Raw genomic sequence first — 20,990 nt, 5'->3', positions numbered from 1 at the left:
ACAGCAAGTAACTAGGAAAGCTAATAGAATGGTTTTTTAATTGTTTTTTTATTAAAGCTTTTTTTCAAACAAATTTTTACATAACTAATAACAGAAAAATAAACAAAAAATATTTAATGACAAACAAAACCAGGTGGCTGTTATCATTATACAAAAATAAAATATACATTAAATAGACAGTTCCCCACCTGAGCCCCCCCCGATTGCTGCTGCTGCTGACATTTTACCGATCCCCTAGAAAGTCAAGGAAAGGTTGGCACCGCTGGGAGAACCCCAGCAAGGACCCTCTCAAGGCAAACTTTATTCGCTCCAGGCTGAGGAACCCCGCCATGTCACTAACCCAGGTCTCCACACTCGGGGGTTTCGAGTCCCTCCACATTAACAAGATCCGTCTCCGGGCTACCAGGGAGGCAAAGGCCAAAACCTCGGCCTCTTTCGCTCCCTGCACTCCCGAATCCTCTGACACCCCAAAGATCGCTGTTGTTGGACTCGGCTTCACCTGCGTGTCCAAAATCCTGGACATAGCCCTCGCAAAGCCCTGCCAGAATTCTTTAAGCGCCGGGCATGCCCAGAACATATGGACATGGTTCATCGGACTCCCTGAACACCTCGCAGACTTGTCCTCTACCTCAAAGAACTTGCTCATTCTCGCCGTCGTCATGTGAGCCCGATGTACCATCTTAAACTGAATTAAGCTGAGCCTGGCACATGATGAGGAAGAATTCACCCTGCCCAGGGCATCAGCCCACAGGCCCTCATCTAGCTCCTCACCTAGCTCCTCCTCCCATTTGCCCTTCAGTTCCTCCACTGAAGCTTCCTCCGCCTCCTGCAGCTCCTGGTAGATGTCCGACACCTTTCCCTCTCCTAACCAGATGCCAGACACCACCCTGTCCTGTATCCTTCGAGGGGGCAGAAACGGAAATGTCCCCACCTGTTTTTTGAGAAAGTCGTGGACTTGCATTTCCCGGGGGTAGGCTGAACTTCTCCTCCAGCGCCTTCAAGCTAGGGAAAGTCCCATCTATAAACAGGTCTCCCATCCTTCTAATGCTTGCCGTATGTCAGACTTGAAAACCCCCGTCTATCTTGCCCGGAGCAAATTTATGGTTGTTCCATATCGGGGTCCACACTGAGGCCCCCTCCTCCTTCATGTGCCTTCTCCACTGACCCCAGACCCTCAGCGCCGCCGTCACCACCGAGCTCGTGGTGTATCGTGCCGGCGAGAGTGGCAGCGGTGCCGTTCCTAGTGCCCCTAGGCTGGTGCCTTTGCATGACGCCGCCTCTACCTGCCCCCACGCCAACTCCTCCTCCATTACCCATTTCCTAATCATGGTCACATTAGCACCCCAATAGTATCCACAGAGGTTCGGCAGTGCCAACCCCCCCCCCCAGGCTCCAAAAACAGTCTTTTAACTTGCGGGGTCTTGTTTGCCCAGACAAATCCCGTGATAATCCTGTTCACCCGCTTGAAGAAGGATTTGGGGATGAAGTTGGGAAGGCACTGAAAAACGAACAGGAATCTGGGGAGGACCGTCATCTTCACATTCTTCACCCTTCCCGCCAGGGAAAGCGGGAGCATGTCCCACATTTTAAAGTCTCCCTCCACCTGCTCAGCAAGCCGAGATAGGTTGAGCCTGTGCAAGGCATCCCAGTTCCTAGCCACCAGTATACCTAGGTAACGAAAGCTTCCCCCCGCCATCTTGAGCGGGAGCTCCCCCATTCTCTCCTCCTGGCCCCTAGCGTGGATTACAAAAAGCTCACTTTTCCCCACGTTCAACTTATCCCGAGAAGCTCCCAAAGTCCCTTAGGATCCGCATGACCGCCCCCATCCCCTCTGGCGGGTCCGAAATACACAACCTACCTAACATTTCCCACAGGTACTCCCATTCCACCCTGTCAAAGCCTTTCTCTGTGTCCATTGCAGCCACTACTTCTGCGTCCCCTCCTTCTGTGGGCATCATAATAATATTCAGAAGCCTCCTCACATTTGTGTTCAATTGCCTGCCCTTGACGAAACCTGCCTGGTCCTCCTCAATCACTCCCGGACACAGTCCTCTATTCTGGTAGCCAAAATCTTTGCTTGCAGTTTGACATCCACATTGAGGAGGGTTGTCGGCCTGAAGGACCCACATTGAAGCGGATCCTTCCCCCTCTTCAAAATGAGCGAGATCAATGCCTGCGACCTCGTCAGGGGGAGGGTTCCTCTCTCCTTTGCCTCGTTAAAGGTTCTTAGCAGGAGTGGGCTCAGTAGCTCTGAGAATTTCTTGTAAATTTCTACAGGGAAGCCGTCCGGACCCGGGCCCTTGCCCGACTGCATACTTGCTAGGCCCTTAACCATCTCCTCCAACTCAATCGTGGCCCCCAGTCCCTCCACCCGCTCCTCGTCCACCCTTGGGAACCTCAATCGATCCATAAATTGCTTCATCCCTTCCCCTCCCCTCGGGGGTTCTGACTCGTACAGTTTACAGTAAAACTCCTTAAAGACTTCATTGACCTTCTCTGGGCCCAAGACCGTATTACCTTCCTTATCCCTCACTCCCCCGATCTCCCTGGCCCCATCTCTCCTGCGAAGTTGGTGCGCCAGCATCCTACTTGCTTTCTCCCGATACTCGTAAACTGCCCCTTTCACTTTCCTCAACTGTGCCTCCGCCTTCCCAGTGGTCAGCAAATCGAACTCCGCCTGTAATCTCTGGCGCTCCTTTAGCAGCCCCCCCTCGGGGGCCTCCGCGTACTTCCTGTCCAACCAGATACTAAGTATCTCTCCCACCAGCCTCTCCCTCTCCGCTGTGCGATCTTTAACATCCACCTGATAGTGACAGACAGGGCCTCCGTTTAGAATCTTATTTGAATCTTATTATTAGGGGCTGGTTTAGCACTGGGCTAAATCGCTGGCTTTGAAGGCAGGCCAGCAGCACAGTTCAATTCCCGTACCAGCCTCCCCGAACAGGCGCCGGAATGTAGCGACTAGGGGCTTTTCACAGTAACTTCATTTGAAGCCTACTTGTGACAATAAGCGATTTTCATTTCATTTCATTTATTTGAAAGAAGGCTGTTCTGACAGTGCAGCACTCCCTCAGTGCTGCGAGGAGGAATGTTGGATGTGATTTTTGTCCTCAGGCCCCTGGATTGGGACTTGAACCTACAACCTTCTGACTCCGAGGTGAGAGAGAGCTGCCCACTGAGCCACGGCTGACATTATACAAAGAACAAAGAAATGTACAGCACAGGAACAGGCCCTTCGGCCCTCCAAGCCAGTGCCGACCATGCTGCCCGACTAAACTACAATCTTCTTCACTTCCTGGGTCTGTATCCCTCTATTCCCATCCTATTCATGTATTTGTCAAGATGCCCCTTAAATGTCACTATTATAGACAATACAAAGTTAGAAAGTGAAAGTTATCCTTTAAAACCCCCACCCTTTGCCTCCAGGGCCTAAATATAATAAAACCCCCAGTATAAATAACATGGATTTGACTGACAAATGTTGAGGTGTTGGTTTCGAGTCACAAGGTTTGACTTCCCATTTGAGCCTCGGGCACCTTTCTGTCTCTATTACTCATGTCAATGACAGGCAGCGACGGAGCTGAGGGCTGAATTTAACTGAGAATAACGCTCCAGTTGGCAAACTTCCATGAATGTCACACAATTTATGTAAAGGGCTAAATACAGATTTTGGAATACAGATTTTTAATTGGTAATGGGTTGAAGGGTAATGGAGAACTGGCAGTATGGTGGAATTAAAGCCAGGATGAGCACAGCCTTGATAGAATGGCAGAGCAGACTCAATGGGCCAAATGGTCTAATTCTGCTCCTATATCTCATGACTTTATGAAAGGGGGAGACATTGATTTCCTCCCAGATGTTGCCCAGAGGAGGAAGTTTTAGTCTGGAACTCATTGTCCAACCTCCACATTGTGACATCACAAAGGAGCTCGTCCTCTAAATCAGCCAATAGGAATGAATCCGTTCTGCAGTGACGTCACTGCATTTGAGCGCACCCGCCCGGCGCGAGGACACGGGAGCCTCGCCTCCACCGTTTGTTCTCCCCCTGCACATCGTCAAGACGGTTTCCAGGCAACCGGCTGACAACTGCGGCCAGAGCGAGAAGCCCTTCCCACCAACTCAGGACTGCGCATGTCTCAGGATAGGGGAATCTGCGCATGTGCAGGGTGCGCTCAATACCGCCGACTTGTGCCCAATGGAAGATTGGAGAACCGGAAGTACTCTATTTCCCCGCCAATCAGAGCTCCCCATTGTCTCAATGCGGAAGCTGGACATGGAGGTTTCTGCCGAGCAAAGCTGTTGTTCCTCCAACCCTGAATGAGCTTGAGCTGCATCACAGACTCCTGTCTCCAACATCTGTGAGTAAAACACTTTCTTCTCTCCTCCTTTCTATTTATTTTCTCATTCGGACCTTCAATTGGTGACTTGCAGCAACTGAAGGGCAAGGAAGTGAATCCAGGGAGGGTGCAGGCTTTGGAAAGCTTGGCCCACGTCTCTCTCTCTCTTAAAGACATTGGCATTCTTTGCTCCCTCAGCTTGACACATTTATTTGTCTGGCTAAAAGGACGATCTCTTTCTTAATGTTCACAAGTAAAGGGCTGGTTTCCCTCGGAGATGGCTGACATTTAAAGGGACAGTAAATAGGGCAAATCCAACTCGGCCAATTACTTCTCTGTAGGTCCACTGTCCATCATCAGCAAAGTGATGGAAGGAGTCATCAAAGTTGCTATTAAGCAGCACTTATTCTGCAATAACCTGCTCCTGGATGCTCAGTTTGGGTTCCACCAGGGTCACTCAGCTCCTGATCTCATTGCAGCCTTAGTTGAAACTTGGACGAAAGAGCTGAATACCAGAAGTGAGGTGAGAGTAATTGTCCTTGACATCAATGCAGCATTTGACCGAGTATGGCATCAAGGGGCCCTAGCTAAACTGGAGTCAATGGGAATCAGGGGATAACTCTCCACTAGTTGGACTCATACCTGGCATAAAGGAAGATGGGTGTGGTGATTGGAGGTGAATCATCTCAGTTCCAGGACATCACTGCAGGAGTTCCTCAGGACAGTTTCCTCAGCCCAACCATCTTCAGCTGCTTCATCAATGATCTCCCTTCCATCATAAGGTGAGAAGTGGTGATGTTTGTGGATCACTGCACAAATGTTCAGCACCATTCTCAACTCCTCAGATAATGAAGCAGTCCATGTCCAAATTCAGTATGACCTGGACAATATCCAGGCTCGGCCTAATAAGTGGCAAGTTACATTTGTGCTACACAAGTGCCAGGCAATGACCATCTCCTGCAAGAGAGGATCTAACCAACACCCTTTGACATTCAGTGGCATTTCCATCGCTGAATCCCCCACAACCATCATCCTGGGGGTTACCATTGATCAGAAACTGAACTGGACGAGCCATATTAATACTGTAGCTCCCAGGGCACGTCAAAGGCTGGGAATCCTCCGGTGAGTAACACATCACCTGATGCCCCAAAGCTTGTCTACCAGACATCTACAAGCACAAGTCAGGAGTGTAATGGAATACGCTCCACTTTGCTGGATGAATGCAGCTCCAACAACACTCGAGAAGCTCAACACTATCCAGGACAAAGCTGCCTGATTGATTGCGTCGCCTTCCACAAACATTCAAACCTTCCACCACTGACAAACAGTAGCAGCTGTGTATACCATCTACAAGATACACTGCAGTAACTCATAAAGGTTCCTCAGACAGCACCTTCCAAACTCACAACCATCTAGAAGGACAAGAGCAGCAGATACCTGGGAACCCCACCACCTGGAGGTTTGATTCCAAGTTACACACCACCCTGACTTGGAAATATACTGTCACTGGGGCAACATCCTGGAATTCACTCCCTAACAGCACAGGGGATGTAGGGCAGCATGGTGGAGCAGTGGTTAGCGCTGCTGCCTCACGGCACCGAGGTCCCAGGTTCGATCCCAGCTCTGGGTCACTGTCCGTGTAGTTTGCACACTCTCCCCGTGTTTGTGTGGGTTTCGCCCCCTCAACCCAAAGACATGCAGGGTAGGTGGATTGGCCACGCAAAATTGCCCCCTAATTGAAAAAAAATGAATTGGGTACTTTAAATATATAAAAAACAAATTTTTTAAAAAAACAGCACAGGGGATGTACCTACACCTCAAGGACTGCAGCTCACCACTACTTCGGAAGGCTAACTGGGGATGGGCAATAAATGCTGGCCTGACCAGCATTGGCCACATCCCGTAAATTAATTTTTAAAAATTTAATAATGGACAGAGATATGTCTAATGTTATGTGGTATGTATTATAGATAATATTGATGGTTCTGCAATAAAATACATGTATTATTGTTTATAGTTTTGTAATATAGTACTGTACCTACATTATATATTTCCAGTCATACATTCATTGCAGCACTGACAGAACCCATTTGGTAACTCAAGTCAATGCTGACTCTCTGTACAGCAATCCAGTCAGTCCCATTCCCCCTCGATATCCCTGTTCCCCTGCAAGTTTGTTTTCTTCAAGTAACCATCCTATTTTATTTTAAATTATTGATCATCTCGACTTCCACAACCCTTGTGGATAGTGAGTTCCCTGTCATAACTACTCCATGACTAAATAAAATTCTTCCTCAGAATTTCCTATCTCTAATCAGTAAATGTACTTGTCTGGAGATTCTCTACTCTTGTACAGGTTTTAGTGAGTTTAGATTTGTTGATCAGCACCATCTGGAAAATTGGGAGGGAAAGTAAGTGAATACAGTCTGTATATTGCACACATTTTTCATCCAGCAATATAGACATATATCTGTCTGGCAGCCTGCATGAAGATTTACAGGTCCCTGTGTCCAGGACAGGAAGCAGTGAGCTTGGCTCTGTCAATCAGCCTGAATCAGCACCTTCAGGAGAATTAGGAGGGTGAATATTAGATACAGCAGAGGGAGAATGGAGGGAGAGTTTGTGGGATGGAGATTTAGAGCATTTTAGAGAAAGAGAGAGGAAAGAATGTTCGATAGAAACTAGAATTGTCTGTTCTGAGTTTCTATCCTGTACTGACAATGATCACTATTGTAAAATCTGTTTGCAGGAAATTTGAACGAGAGGAGTTTGAGGACGAGATCTCAAACTAAATATCCCGTCAAGAACTGACTGAGTCACTCAATTCTTGGGATCATCGGCCTTTGAATCTAGAAGGAGAAATGTTTGTCTATTCTGTCTGCTTCAAGAGATTTTAAACATCAGTGTGTCTGGAAAATCTCTGAGACACACACACACACCCGTGTGAGACTGTTACAGAGCACTGACTGTGGAAAGAGCTTTAACCAGTGACACAGCCTGAAAAAATACTACACCATTCACAGCAGGGAAAGACTGTATAGGTGTTATGTGTGTGGACGAGGATTCAACTGACCGTCCAACGCGGTGAGACGCAAGATCACCCGGACCATGGAGAAACCATGGAAATGTGAGGATTGTGGGAAGGGAGTCAAAGGCCCGTACGGGCTGGAAAGGCATCAATGCAGTCACACTGTAGAGAGGCCGTGCACCTGTTTTGTGTGTGGGATGGAATTCACAGCCCCGTGCGAGCTGGCAAGGCATCAACGCAGTCACTCTGGAGAGAGGCCTTTCATCTGCTCTCAGTGTGAAAAGGGATTCACTGACATTGGCCACCTGCGGAGACACGAACGAGTTCACACTGGGGAGAGACCGTTCACATGCTCCGACTGTGGGAAGGGATTCACTCAGTTAGCCCACCTGCAGAGACACCAGAGAGTTCACACCGGGGAGAGGCCATTCACCTGCACTGTGTGTGATAAGGCATTCACTCACTTATCCAACCTGCAGAGGCACCAGGGAGTTCACACTGGGGAGAGGCCATTCACCTGCACTGTGTGTGATAAGGGATTCACTCACTTAGCCAACCTGCAGAGCCACCAGCGAGTTCACACTGGAGAGAGGCCATTCACCTGCACCGTGTGTGATAAGGGATTCACTCAGTTATCCAACTTGCAGGCACACCAGCGAGTTCACACCGGGGAGAAGCCGTTCATCTGCTCTGTGTGTGATATGGGATTCACTCAATTATCCGGCCTGCGTAGCCACAATGTCACTCACACCAAGAGCAGGCCCTTTAAATGCTCTGACTGCAGGAGGGGTTTCAAAAGCTCTCAGCGACTGATGTCCCACCAGCGCGTTCACTCTGAGGAGAGACCGTTCAGCTGCTCTCACTGCACAAAGAGGTTTAGAACCTCATCCAACCTGATGAAACACGAGCGAGGTCACACTGGGGAGAGCCCGTTCACCTCTCCGACTGGGAAAAGATTCACTCGGTCGTCACTTGCTGAGCCATAATGTCACTCACAGCAATGAGAGACCCTTTAAATGCTCCGACTGTGGGAGTAGGTTTAAAAGCTCTCGGGTACTGATGTCCCACCAGCACATTCACACTGAGGAGAAACTGCTCTCACTGCACAAAGAGATTTCAAACATCATCCACATTGCGGAGACACCAGCGAGTTCACACTGGAAAGAAGCCATTCACCTGCTCTCACAGTGGGGAGGGATTCACTCAGTCGTCCAACATGCTGAGACACCAAACGGTTCACAAGTGATGATGGGTTAGATTCTGCTGTTATTCCTGCTGTTAATCACATCCAGGACTGAACCTGGAGTGGGTGGAGGGGTTTGTCTCCTCGTCAACTCCTGGTGCTCGGATGTGGCGACCCTGGCGAACTACTGCTCCCCGGAACTGGAATACCCGACTGTGAAGTGCCGCCCATACTACCTTCCACGGAGTTCACTTCTGCCATCATCAAGGCGGTCTACATCCAACCCCAGGTGGAAGGGAAGAAGGCACTTGATGAATTGTACACCGCTATAAATAACAATGAAACAGAATACCCGGAGGCCTTGTTCATCGTGGCCGGAGACTTCAACCAGGCCAACCTCGAGTGTACTGCCAAAATTCCACCAACTCATCTCCTGTCCCAACAGGGGCCCCAACATCCTTGACCACTGCTACACAAACATCAAGGGCGCCTGATGATCCATCCCCTGGCTGCACTTCGGAAAATCGGACCACAAGACGGCGCTCCTTCTCCCAGCGTACAAGCAGAAACTTAAGCGGGAGAATCCGGTTAAGAAATGCTGGTCTGAGGCAACAGAAGAGCTCCTGCGCGACTGGTCCATATTCAAGAACTCGGCAGCTAACCTAAAGGAGTATGCCAGCACCATCACAGACTTACTCAGCAAGTGTGTAGAAGATTGGGTGTCAAAGAAGGTAGTACGTACGTTACCCAACCAGAACCCATGGTTTAATCGGGAGATTCACTCCCGACAGAAGGCCACGTCTGAGGCGTTCAAGTCAGGCAAAAGGACTCCCTATACAAAAAAAATCTAGGTACGACTTCTGCAAAGCCAACAGGGATGCCAAGAGACAACAGAAGAGTTGTCCAGACTGAGCTAGAATCATGGACTCTCATCGATTGTGGCAAATCTTAAACAACATAATGCGCTAAAAAGCAAAGCCGAGTAGAATCTTTCGCAACAGCGCACCCCTTCCCAACAAACTCAATGCATTCTATGTTTATTTCGAGCAGGAAACCAACAAACCTTTGTCACCTGCCCCAGCAGCGTTGGGCACACCCATGCCCACCGTCACAGCGTACAAAGTCAGATTGGCCTTCTTGAAAGTGAACCCTCGGAAAGCGGCGGGTCCTGACTGAGTCCCTGCCACGCACCCAGATCCTGCGCGGACCAACTGGCAGGTGTGTTCGCGGACATCCTCAATCTCTCCCTACTCCGTTCTGAGATTCCCACCTGCTTCAAGAAGACCACCATCATACCGGTGCCAAAGAAGAACCAGGCAACGTGCCTCAATGAATACCGTCCGGTGGCCTTGACATCGATCATTATGAACTGCTTAGACCACAGCTGGAGTAATGTGTGCAGTTTTACTCCCCTTACCTTAGGAAAGTTATTGCCACATAGGAACAGCAACAAAGTTTCACGAGACTTGTTCCAGGTTTGGCAGGACTGTCCCCTGAAGAGAGATTGGGGAAACTAGGCCTCCTTTCTCTCAAGTTTCAAGGAATGAGAGGGGATTTCATTGAAACTTACAAAATCCATAAAGGAATAGACAGGGTGGGTGCAGGTGAGATGTTTCCCCTGGTTGGAGAGTCTGGAACCAGGGGACACAATTTCAAACTAAGGGAGAAGTCACTTAATACGGGTCTCGGAGGAGACATTTCTTTACTCAGAGGGTTGTGAATCTTTGGAATTCTCTACCCCAGAGGGCTGTGGAAGTTCAGTCACTGAGTGTGTTTAAAGCAGAGACTGATAATTTATTAAACAAAGAGAAAGAAATCTATGTTTTTCTAATTAAGGGGCCGTGTGGCGAGGCCAATTCACCAATGCTGCACATCAAGTTCGGGTGTGGATCTGAGACCCACAAGACACTAGGTGAATGTGCAAACTCCACATGGACAGTGATCCGGGGCCAGGATCGAACTCAGGTTCTTGGTGCCGTACAACAATGCTAACCACTGGGCAACCGTGCCACGCAACTGACAGATTTCTAAATATCAATAACACAAATGGATATGGATAGTGTGGGGAAAAATACATTGAATCATAGAATTTACAATGCAGAAGGAGGCCATTCGGCCCATTGAGTCTGCACTGGGTCTTGGAAAGAGCACCCTACCTAAGTCCACACCCCCACCCTATCCCCGCAACCCAGTAACCCCACCCAACCTTTTTGGACACTGAGGGAAATTTAGCATGGCCAATTCACCTAACCTGCACATCTTGGTGGACTGTGGGAGGAAACCGGAGCACCCGGAGGAAACCCACGCAGACACGGGGAGAACGTGCAGATTCCGCACAGACATTGAATTGAACCTGGGACCCTGGAGCTGTGAAACAACTGTGCTAACCACTATGCTACCGTGCTGCCCCTAAAAAATGTGTTTGACATACAGACTTGATTCCCTTTCTTTCCCTTCAATTGCTGCAAATCACCAATTGAAGGTCAGAATAAGAAAATAAATGGAAAGGGGAGAAAATAAATGGAAAGGGGAGAAAATAAAGTATTTTACTCTCACATGTTGGAGACAGAAGGAGGTTTCAGTCTGTGTGCAGATCAATCTGTGTTCAAACAAAGCCCACGTTCCGATTGGCTGGAGGACCAAAGTCTTTCCGGTCCTCCAATATTTTCCATTGGTTGCTAGCTGCCAGAAAGGCGATGTCACGTGGCGCTGCAAGAACTTTTGACTAATGGAACGCGGACAATTTGGCCAATGGGATTAGCACTATCCTGCACATGCGCAGCTGCCCCTCTCCCTTGGACGTGCGGTCCCGGGCTGCCCGCCTGTGCGGCGGATAGAGCGCTTTGCCCAGCGTCGGGCATTGTTGGAGGCGCGTTCGTCATTGCTCACCTGGGGCCCAGTCTGGGACTGGAATGAAAAGCGTCACTCTGACACAACGTACATGTGGCTGGTCACTGTATTTGATTGATTTCAGCCATCGCAACTTACCATTTAATAAATTCACTTTAGTTCAGACAAGTCTTTAACCAATTAAGGCAAAGGCAATATTGTCTGGATAGTAAATTTGAAAAGAAGTTTATGAAATCAAAAAGGTTTACTTTTTTAAAAAATATATATTTTATTGAAAGTTTTTGGCCAACCATCACAGTACATTGTGTATCCTTTACACAGTAATATCACAATATAAATAACAATGGCCAGTTTTATAAACAAGAAATAAATAATATATAAACAAAAACTAAAACAAAACTAAATGGCAACTGCCTTGTCCCAAATAAATATTCTCCAAAAATATGTTTTAACCGTCCAATATACAATTATCTATAACAACAACCTGTACATATTATACTTATATACTTATATATTAACATCCCTGAGAATCCCTCTGGTTTCTCCCCCCCCCCCCCGGGTTGCTGCTGCTGTCTTCTTCTTTTCCATTCCCTCTATCTTTCTGTGAGGTATTCGATGAACGGTTGCCACCGCCTGGTGAACCCTTGAGCCGATCCCCTTAGGACGAACTTAATCTGTTCCAGCTTTATAAACGCTGCCATGTAATTTATCCAGGTCTCCACACCCGGGGGCTTGGCTTCCTTCCACATCAACAGTATCCTGCGCCGGGCTACTAGGGACACAAAGGCCAAAACATCAGCCTCTTTCGCCTCCTGCACTCCCGGCTCTTCTGCAACCCCGAATATAGCCAACCCCCAGCTTGGTTCGACCTGGACCCCCACCACCTTCGAAAGCACCTTTGTCACCCCCACCCAAAACCCCTGTAGTGCCGGACATGACCAGAACATGTGGGTGTGATTCGCTGGGCTTCTCGAGCATCTCGCACACCTATCCTCTACTCCAAAAAATTTACTGAGCCGTGCTCCAGTCATATGCGCCCTATGTAACACCTTAAATTATATCAGGCTTAGCCTGGCACACGAGGATGATGAGTTTACCCTACTTAGGGCATCAGCCCACAGCCCCTCCTCAATCTCCTCCCCCATCTCTTCCCATTTCCCTTTCAGCTCATCTACCATAATCTCCCCCTCGTCCCTCATTTCCCTATATATGTCTGATACCTTACCGTCCCCCACCCATGTCTCTGAGATCACTCTGTCCTGCACCTCCTGCATCGGGAGCTGCGGGAATTCCCTCACCTGTTGCCTCGCAAAAGCCCTCAGTTGCATATACCGGAATGCATTCCCTTGGGGCAACCCATATTTTTCGGTCAGCGCTCCCAGACTTGCAAACGTCCCATCTACAAACAGATCTCTCAATTGTGTTACTCCTGCTCTTTGCCATGTTCCAAATCCCCCATCCATTCTTCCCGGAGCAAACCTATGGTTATTTCTTACCGGGGACCACACCGAGGCTCCCGTCTTTCCCCTATGCCGTCTCCACTGCCCCCAAATTTTCAGAGTAGCCACCACCACCGGGCTTGTGGTGTATTTCTTCGGTGAGAACGGCAACGGCGCCGTCACCATAGCTTGTAGGCTAGTCCCCCTGCAGGACGCCCTCTCCAATCTCTTCCACGCCGCTCCCTCTTCTCCCATCCACTTACATACCATTGAGATGTTGGCGGCCCAGTAGTAATCACTCAGGCTCGGTAGCGCCAGCCCCCCCCTATCCTTACTACGCTGCAAAAATCCCTTCCTCACTCTCGGGGTCTTCTCGGCCCACACAAAACTCATGACACTCTTCTCAATCCTTTTGAAAAAAGCCTTCGTGATCACCACCGGGAGGCACTGAAACACAAAGAGGAATCTCGGGAGGACCACCATTTTAACCGCTTGTACCCTCCCTGCCAGTGACAGGGATACCATGTCCCATCTCTTGAAGTCCTCCTCCATCTGTTCCACCAACCGCGTTAAGTTTAACCGATGCATTGTACCCCAATTCTTGGCTATCTGGATCCCCAAGTAGCGAAAGTCCCTTGTTACCTTCCTCAGCGGTAAGTCCTCTATTTCTCTGCTCTGCTCCCCTGGATGCACCACAAACAACTCACTTTTCCCCATGTTCAATTTATACCCTGAAAATTCTCCAAACTCCCCAAGTATCCGCATTATCTCTTGCTTCCCCTCCGCCGGGTCCGCCACATACACCAATAAATCGTCCGCATACAGAGATACCCGGTGTTCTTCTCCTCCCCTGAGTACTCCCCTCCACTTCCTGGAACCCCTCAATGCTATTGCCAGGGGCTCAATCGCCAGTGCAAACAATAATGGAGACAAAGGACATCCCTGCCTCGTCCCTCTATGGAGCCGAAAATACGCAGACCCCCGTCCATTCGTGACCACGCTCGCCATCGGGGCCCCGTACAGCAGCTGTACCCATCTAATATACTCATCTCCAAAGCCAAATCGCCTCAACACCTCCCACAAATAATCCCACTCCACTCTATCAAATGCTTTCTCGGCATCCATCGCCACCACTATCTCCGCTTCCCCCTCTGGTGGGGGCATCATCATTACCCCTAGCAGCCTCCATATATTCGTATTCAGCTGTCTCCCCTTCACAAACCCAGTTTGGTCCTCATGGACTACCCCCGGGACACAATCCTCTATCCTCATTGCCATTACCTTGACCAGAATCTTAGCGTCTACATTTAGGGGGGAAATAGGTCTATAGGACCCGCATTGCAGCGGGTCTTTTTCCTTCTTTAGGAGAAGCGATATCGTTGCCTCTGACATAGTCAGGGGCAGCTGTCCCCTTTCCTTCGCCTCATTAAAGGTTCTCATCAGTATCGGGGCAAGCAAGTCCACATATTTCCTATAGAATTCGACTGGAAATCCATCCGGTCCCGGAGCCTTCCCCGCCTGCATACTCCTAATTCCTTTCACTACTTCCTCTATCTCGATCTGTGCTCCCAGTCCCACCCTCTCCTGCTCCTCCACCTTAGGAAATTCCAGCCGGCCCAGGAAGCACATCATTCTCTCCTTTCCATCCGGGGGCCGAGCTTCGTATAATCTTTTATAGAATGCCTTGAACACTCCATTCACTCTCTCCGCTCCCCGCTCTATCTCTCCTTCCTCATCCCTCACTCCCCCTATTTCCCTCGCTGCTCCCCTTTTCCTCAATTGATGGGCCAGCAACCTGCTTGCCTTCTCCCCATACTCATACTGTACACCCTGTGCCTTCCTCCACTGTGCTTCTGCAGTACCCGTTGTCAGCAAGTCAAATTCTACGTGTAACCTTTGCCTTTCCCTGTACAGTCCCTCCTCCGGTGCCTCCACATATTGCCTGTGCACCCTCAGAAGTTCTTGCAGCAACCGCTCCCGTTCCCTACTCTCCTGCTTTCCTTTATGTGCCCTTATTGATATCAGCTCCCCTCCAACCACTGCCTTCAGCGCCTCCCAGACCACTCCCATCTGGACCTCCCCGTTATCATTGAGTTCCAAGTATTTTTCAATGCACCCCCTCACCCTTAGACACACCCCTTCATCTGCCATTAGTCCCATGTCCATTCTCCAGGGTGGACGCCCTTCTGTTTCATCCCCTATCTCCATGTCTACCCAATGTGGAGCGTGATCCGAAATGGCTATAGCCGTATACTCCGTCCCCCTCACCTTCGGGATCAACGCCCTTCCCAAGACAAAAAACTCTATTCGCGAATAAACTTTGTGGACATAGGAGAAAAATGAAAACTCCTTACTCCTAGGTCTGCTAAATCTCCACGGGTCTACTCCTCCCATCTGCTCCATAAAATCTTTAAGCACTTTGGCTGCAGCCGGCCTCCTTCCAGTCCTGGATCTCGACCTGTCCAGCCCTGGCTCCAGCACCGTATTAAAATCTCCCCCCATTACCAACTTTCCCACCTCTAGGTCTGGGATGCGTCCTAGCATGCGCCTCATAAAATTGGCATCATCCCAGTTCGGGGCATATACGTTTACCAAGACCACCGCCTCCCCCTGTAATTTGCCACTCACCATCACGTATCTGCCCCCGCTATCCGCCACTATGGTCTTTGCCTCAAACATAACCCGCTTCCCCACTAGTATAGCCACCCCCCTGTTTTTCGCATCTAGCCCTGAATGAAACACCTGCCCCACCCATCCTTTGCGTAGTCTAACCTGGTCTATAAGTTTCAAATGCGTCTCTTGTAACATAACCACGTCTGCCTTAAGTTTCTTAAGGTGTGCGAGTACTCGTGCCCTCTTTATCGGCCCGTTCAGCCCTCTCACATTCCACGTGATCAACCGGGTTGGGGGGCTTTTTACCCCCCCCCCCCCTTGTCGATTAGCCATCCCCTTTTTCCAGCTCCTCACCCGGTTCCCACGCAGCTGTCCCACCCCCCAGGCGGCGCCCACCCCACCCATTCCGGCTCCCCCTCTCCCCAGCAGCAGCAACCCAGTAACTCCCCCCTCCCACCCCCCCCCGCTAGATCCCCCACTAGCGTAGTTACACCCCCCATGTTTCTCCCAGAAGTCAGCAAACTCTGGCCGACCTCGGCTTCCCCCCGTGACCTCGGCTCGCACCACGCGACGCCCCCTCCTTCCTGCTTCCCTATTCCCGCCATGATTATCATAGCGCGGGAACAAAGCCTGCGCTTCCCTTTTGGCCCCGCCCCCCATGGCCAACGCCCCATCTCCTCCATCTCCCTCCACCACCACCTGTGGAAGAGAGAAAAGTTACCGCATCGCAGGATTAATAACATAAAACTCATCTTTCCCCCCCCCTTTTTTTCCCCCTCTTCGCCCCCCATACTCGCCCCACCACTTTGTTTCAAACATTCTTTTTTAGTAACCCGCTTATTCCAGTTTTTCTTCCACAATAAAAGTCCACGCCTCATCCACTGTCTCAAAGTAGTGGTGCCTCCCTTGATATGTGACCCACAGTCTTGCCGGTTGTAGCATTCCAAATTTTATCTTCTTTTTGTGAAGCACCGCCTTGGCCCGATTAAAGCTCGCCCTCCTTCTCGCCACCTCCGCACTCCAGTCTTGATATACGCGGATCACCGCGTTCTCCCACTTACTGCTCCGAGTTTTCTTTGCCCATCTAAGGACCATCTCTTTGTCCTTAAAACGGAGGAATCTCACCACTATGGCTCTAGGAATTTCTCCTGCTCTCGGTCCTTGCGCCATCACTCGATAAGCTCCCTCCACCTCCAGCGGACCCGCCGGGGCCTCCGCTCCCATTAACGAGTGCAGCATCGTGCTCACATATGCCCCGACGTCTGCTCCTTCTGCACCTTCAGGAAGACCAAGAATCCTTAAATTATTCCTCCTCGCGTTATTCTCCAGCACCTCCAATCTTTCCACACATCGTTTATGGTGTGCCTCGTGCATCTCCGTCTTCACCACCAGGCCCTGTGTATCGTCCTCGTTCTCGGCAGCCTTTGCCTTCACGACCCGAAGCTCCTGCTCCTGGGTCTTTTGCTCATCCTTTAGCCCTTCGATCGCCTGTAATATCGGGGCCAACAGCTCCTCCTTCATCTCCTTTTTAAGCTCTTCCACGCAGCGTTTCAAAAACTCGTGTTGTTCAGGGCCCCATATTAAACTGCCACCTTCCGACGCCATCTTGGTTTTTGCTTGCCTTCCTTGCCGCTACTCTAAAGGATCCACCGCAATCCGGCCACTTTCCTCTCCTTTTTCCATCTGTATCCAGGGGGGATTCCCTTCTGGTTTCCCGCACAGTGCTTTTAGCTGTTAAAATTGCCGTTGGGGCTCTTATTAAGAGCCCAAAAGTCCGTTCCACCGGGAGCTGCCGAAACGTGCGACTTAGCTGGTCATCGCCGCACCCGGAAGTCTCAAAAAGGTTTACTGATCAACGTTAAGACATTGACTATTTACAACTTCATTTGAGTGATCGGTCTGTGGAAGTGTAACCCTCTCTGGCTCCTTGTTTAACAGTAATTCTTGTGGAATTCAGCCTCGGGAGCCTGGCTCCTTCTTTGATAGTAATTTCCTTGGAACCCGGCCTCAGGAGTCTTCAGTGTTAGACCAGGAAGGAAGAGCTTCAGAACCTCTATTTTTATCCCCAAAGTGACCATTACCTCATGTCAGAGTGGGCCTGTTGTAATATGACCATTGCTCAATTTGGCCATTAGATTAATTTAATTGGGATCCCCAATTGCTTGCACCACCTTTCAGTATCATAGACGGGGGCGGTACAGTGGTTAGCACTGCTGCCCCACAGCGTCAGGGACCCAAGTTCAATTCCATCCTTGGGTGACTGTGTGGAGTTTGTACTTTCTCCACATGTCTGCGTGTGTTTCCTCAGGTGCTCTGGTTTCCTCCCACAGTCCGAATATGAGTAGGTGAAGTGGGGTTAAGAGGTAATGAGGATTGGGTGGGAGAGTGGGCCAAGGTAGGATGCTCATTCAGTGGATCGGTGCAGAATGGAATGAAACGCCTCCTTCTGCACTGCAGGAATTCTATGATCCTATGAATACAATAGAACTGTTTCATACTATCCCTTTATCTGATTCAAACAATCCCTTATTCATACAGTTTCAAATGTTGAGGCTAATAAGAGCTTGAAGGTCTCTCTTGTCAGTATTTATCTTCATTGCACATTCTTTACATACACAGCAATTAAGCTTTTACATTTTTTACAGCAAATAAAACTCAGTCTTTCACTATAACTACTAATTCATTATTGATTCATTAATCCTAACTCAATTAGCTCATTACTTATTCAGTCATTTGTCACTGACTGGTAGCTGATCAATATTGTTGATTAACACAAGATACATTGGTTCAAAGAGCTTGTTTTGCAGAAGGCTATTCCTTTCTTTCTCATGGACCTTGATTGGATTGAACAATGGGATTTAGACTTGAGCCAGATTTTAACAACATATGTCCTGTAGGTTTACAAAATTCTGGAACAATGTTAGTTTAAACAATTCCCATGAGTTCAGTCGTTTATAGAAAAATTTTGGTTGAAAAACTAACAGTCCAGTCACATGTTGGAGTTTAACATGGCTTCCTTGACCTTGTTACGTATAACAATGATGCAGACGGACGATAATATAATAATAATTGCTTATTCTCACAAGTAGGCTTCAATGAAGTTACTGTGAAAAGCCCCTAGTTGCCACATTCCGGCGCCTGTTCGGGGAGGCCGGTATGGGAATTGAACCCGCGCTACTGGCACTGTTCTGCATTACAAGCCAGCTGATTAGCCCACTGTGCTAAACCAGCCCCAATAGTGATTGATTTGAACTAAATATCATTTTTTAAATACGTTCATGGGTTGTGGGCATTGCAGGCTGTGCCAGCATTTATTGCCCATCCCTAATTGCCCTTGAGGGGGCAGTTAAGAGTCATCCATATTGCTATCGGTCTGAAGTCACATGTAGGCCAGACCAGGTAAGGAAAACATGTTATTACGAAAGCTAATAGAATAGAATGTAACTTTTTAATGTGAGGGGAAATGAATACAAAAGTAGGGAGGTTATGCTTCAGTTATACAGGACATTGGTGAGACCACATCTGGAGCACTGTGTACAGTATTGCTCTCATTTAAGGAATTATGTAAATATGTTGGAAGCAGTTCAGAGAAGGTTTACTGGACTCATACCTGGAATTGGAGGCTGGTCTTATGAGGAATGATTGGACAGGCTGGGCTTGTGTCCGATGGAGTTTAGGTGACTTGATTGAACCGTATAAGATCCTGAGGGGCCTTGACAGGGTGGTTGTAGAAAGGATATTTCCTTTTGTGGAGAATCTAGAAATTGGAGTCACTTTAAAAGTAATAACTTGCCCATTTAAGGCAGAGGAGAACTTTTTTCTCTCACAGGATTGTGAATCTTTGGAACTCTCTTCCTCAAAGGGCAGTGGAAGCAGTCTTTGAATATTTTGAAGGCAGTGCTGGATAGATTCCTGTTCATCAAGGGGGTGAAAGGTTATCGGATGGGGGTGGGGCAGTAGGAATACCACATAAAATAGGAACAGGAGTCGATTATTCGGCCCTTCGAGCCTGCCCCACCATTCAATCATGGCTGATCCAACATTTCTCTTGGCCACTTTCCTGCCCTTTCCCTGTAATGCTTGATTCTCTTGATCAAGAATCTATCTCAGCCTTAAATATAGACAAGGACTCTGTCCCCACAACTTTCAATTCCAAAGACTCAAGCATCAGAGAAGAAATTTCTCCTCCTCTCAGCCTTAATTGGTACCTCTTTATTCTGAGACGGGTCCCTCTGGTCCACAGCTGGAGCAAGACTTCCCGACTTATACACCCACCCCCTTGGAATCAGGGCCAACATTCCATTAGCCTTCCTGATTACCTGCTGCACCTGTCTGCTAGCTTTCTGTGTTTCGTGCACAAGTTCCCCCAAGTCCCTTTGTGTTGCAGCTTTCTGCAGTTTTTCTCCATTTAAATAATAGTTCTTTTGTTCTCCCTTCCAAAATGAACTTCACATTTTCCCACATTATGCTCCATGTGGCAACAGTTTGCCCACTTACATAACCTATCTCACTGAAAATTGTTTGTACCCCCCTCCTCGCAACTTGTCATTGCACGTTCTCCCCGTGTCTGCGTGGGTTTCCTCCGGGTGCTCTGATTTCCTCCCACAGTCTAAAGACGTGCAGGTTAGGTGGATTGGCTATGCTAAATTGCCCTTAGTGTCCAAAATGGTTAGGAGGGGTTATTGGGTTACGGGGATAGGGTGGAAGTGAGGGCTTAAGTGGGTCGGTGCAGACTCGATAAGCCGAATGGTCTCCTTCTGCACTGTATGTTCTATTGCACCTAGTACATTCGCTTCGACCTCCAAGTCATTATGAGATATTATAAACAGTTGATGTCCGTGAACTGATCCCTGTGGATCCCCACTGGTTACAGTTCGCTGTTTCCTGCCCATCAGCCAATTCTCTTCCATCCCAATATTCGAGCTCCAATCTTATAACTTAACCCTTTTGTGAAGTACCTTGTCGAACGCCTTCCAAAAGTCCAAATACATCACATCTATTGGTTACCCTCTATCCTGGTTGTGATAAATTAACCAGACCCGGTTTCCCTTTAATGAAGCCATGCTGACTCTGCTTATTATGGTTTTCCAAATGTGTTGGTATTACTTCCTTAATAATTGTTTCCAAAATGTTTCCAACAATAAAGTTAGACAAATTAGTCTACATTTACCAGCTTTTTGCTTCACTCCCTTTTTGTATAGTGGGGTCACATTGGCAGTTTTCCAATCCTCTGGTACTTCTCCAGAATCCAAGGATTTTTGGAAAATTATAACCAATGCATCCACTGTCTCTGTAGCCATTTCTTTTAGGATCCTAAGATGCAAGCATCAGGGCCAGGGAACTTATCTGCCTTTCGCCCCATTAGTTTGTCTAACATTATTTGTCGTGATTTAATTTCTCCTCCCTATTCTTTAGCATTAATGGAATGTTCAAAGCCTCTTCAACCATAAAGACTGATGCAAAATATCTGTTTAACTCCTCTGCCATTTCCTTGTTCCCCATAACTATCTCCCAGATTTATTTTCTAAGGGGCCTGTGTG

At 48.5% G+C, this 20,990-nt stretch overlaps 1 protein-coding gene across 1 annotated transcript in view; it reads left to right on the top strand.

The window, feature by feature from the left end:
- Positions 1–932: 932 nt before the first annotated feature.
- The window catches only part of LOC140422021 (uncharacterized), a 72,697-nt gene continuing 52,639 nt past the window's right edge, over positions 933–20,990 (top strand). Inside the window, exons 1-2 of the mRNA XM_072506996.1 lie at positions 933–4,358; positions 7,087–11,874. Of these exons, the coding sequence (XP_072363097.1) occupies positions 7,446–8,351 (906 nt within the window). The 5' untranslated portion in view covers positions 933–4,358; positions 7,087–7,445 and the 3' untranslated portion in view covers positions 8,352–11,874. Of the gene's footprint in view, positions 4,359–7,086 lie in introns of the transcript that reaches the window.

Source organism: Scyliorhinus torazame, chromosome 5 (assembly GCF_047496885.1).
Source record: "Scyliorhinus torazame isolate Kashiwa2021f chromosome 5, sScyTor2.1, whole genome shotgun sequence".
Classification (NCBI taxonomy): Eukaryota; Metazoa; Chordata; class Chondrichthyes; order Carcharhiniformes; family Scyliorhinidae; genus Scyliorhinus; species Scyliorhinus torazame.
This window is presented reverse-complemented; position numbering and strand designations above follow the sequence as displayed.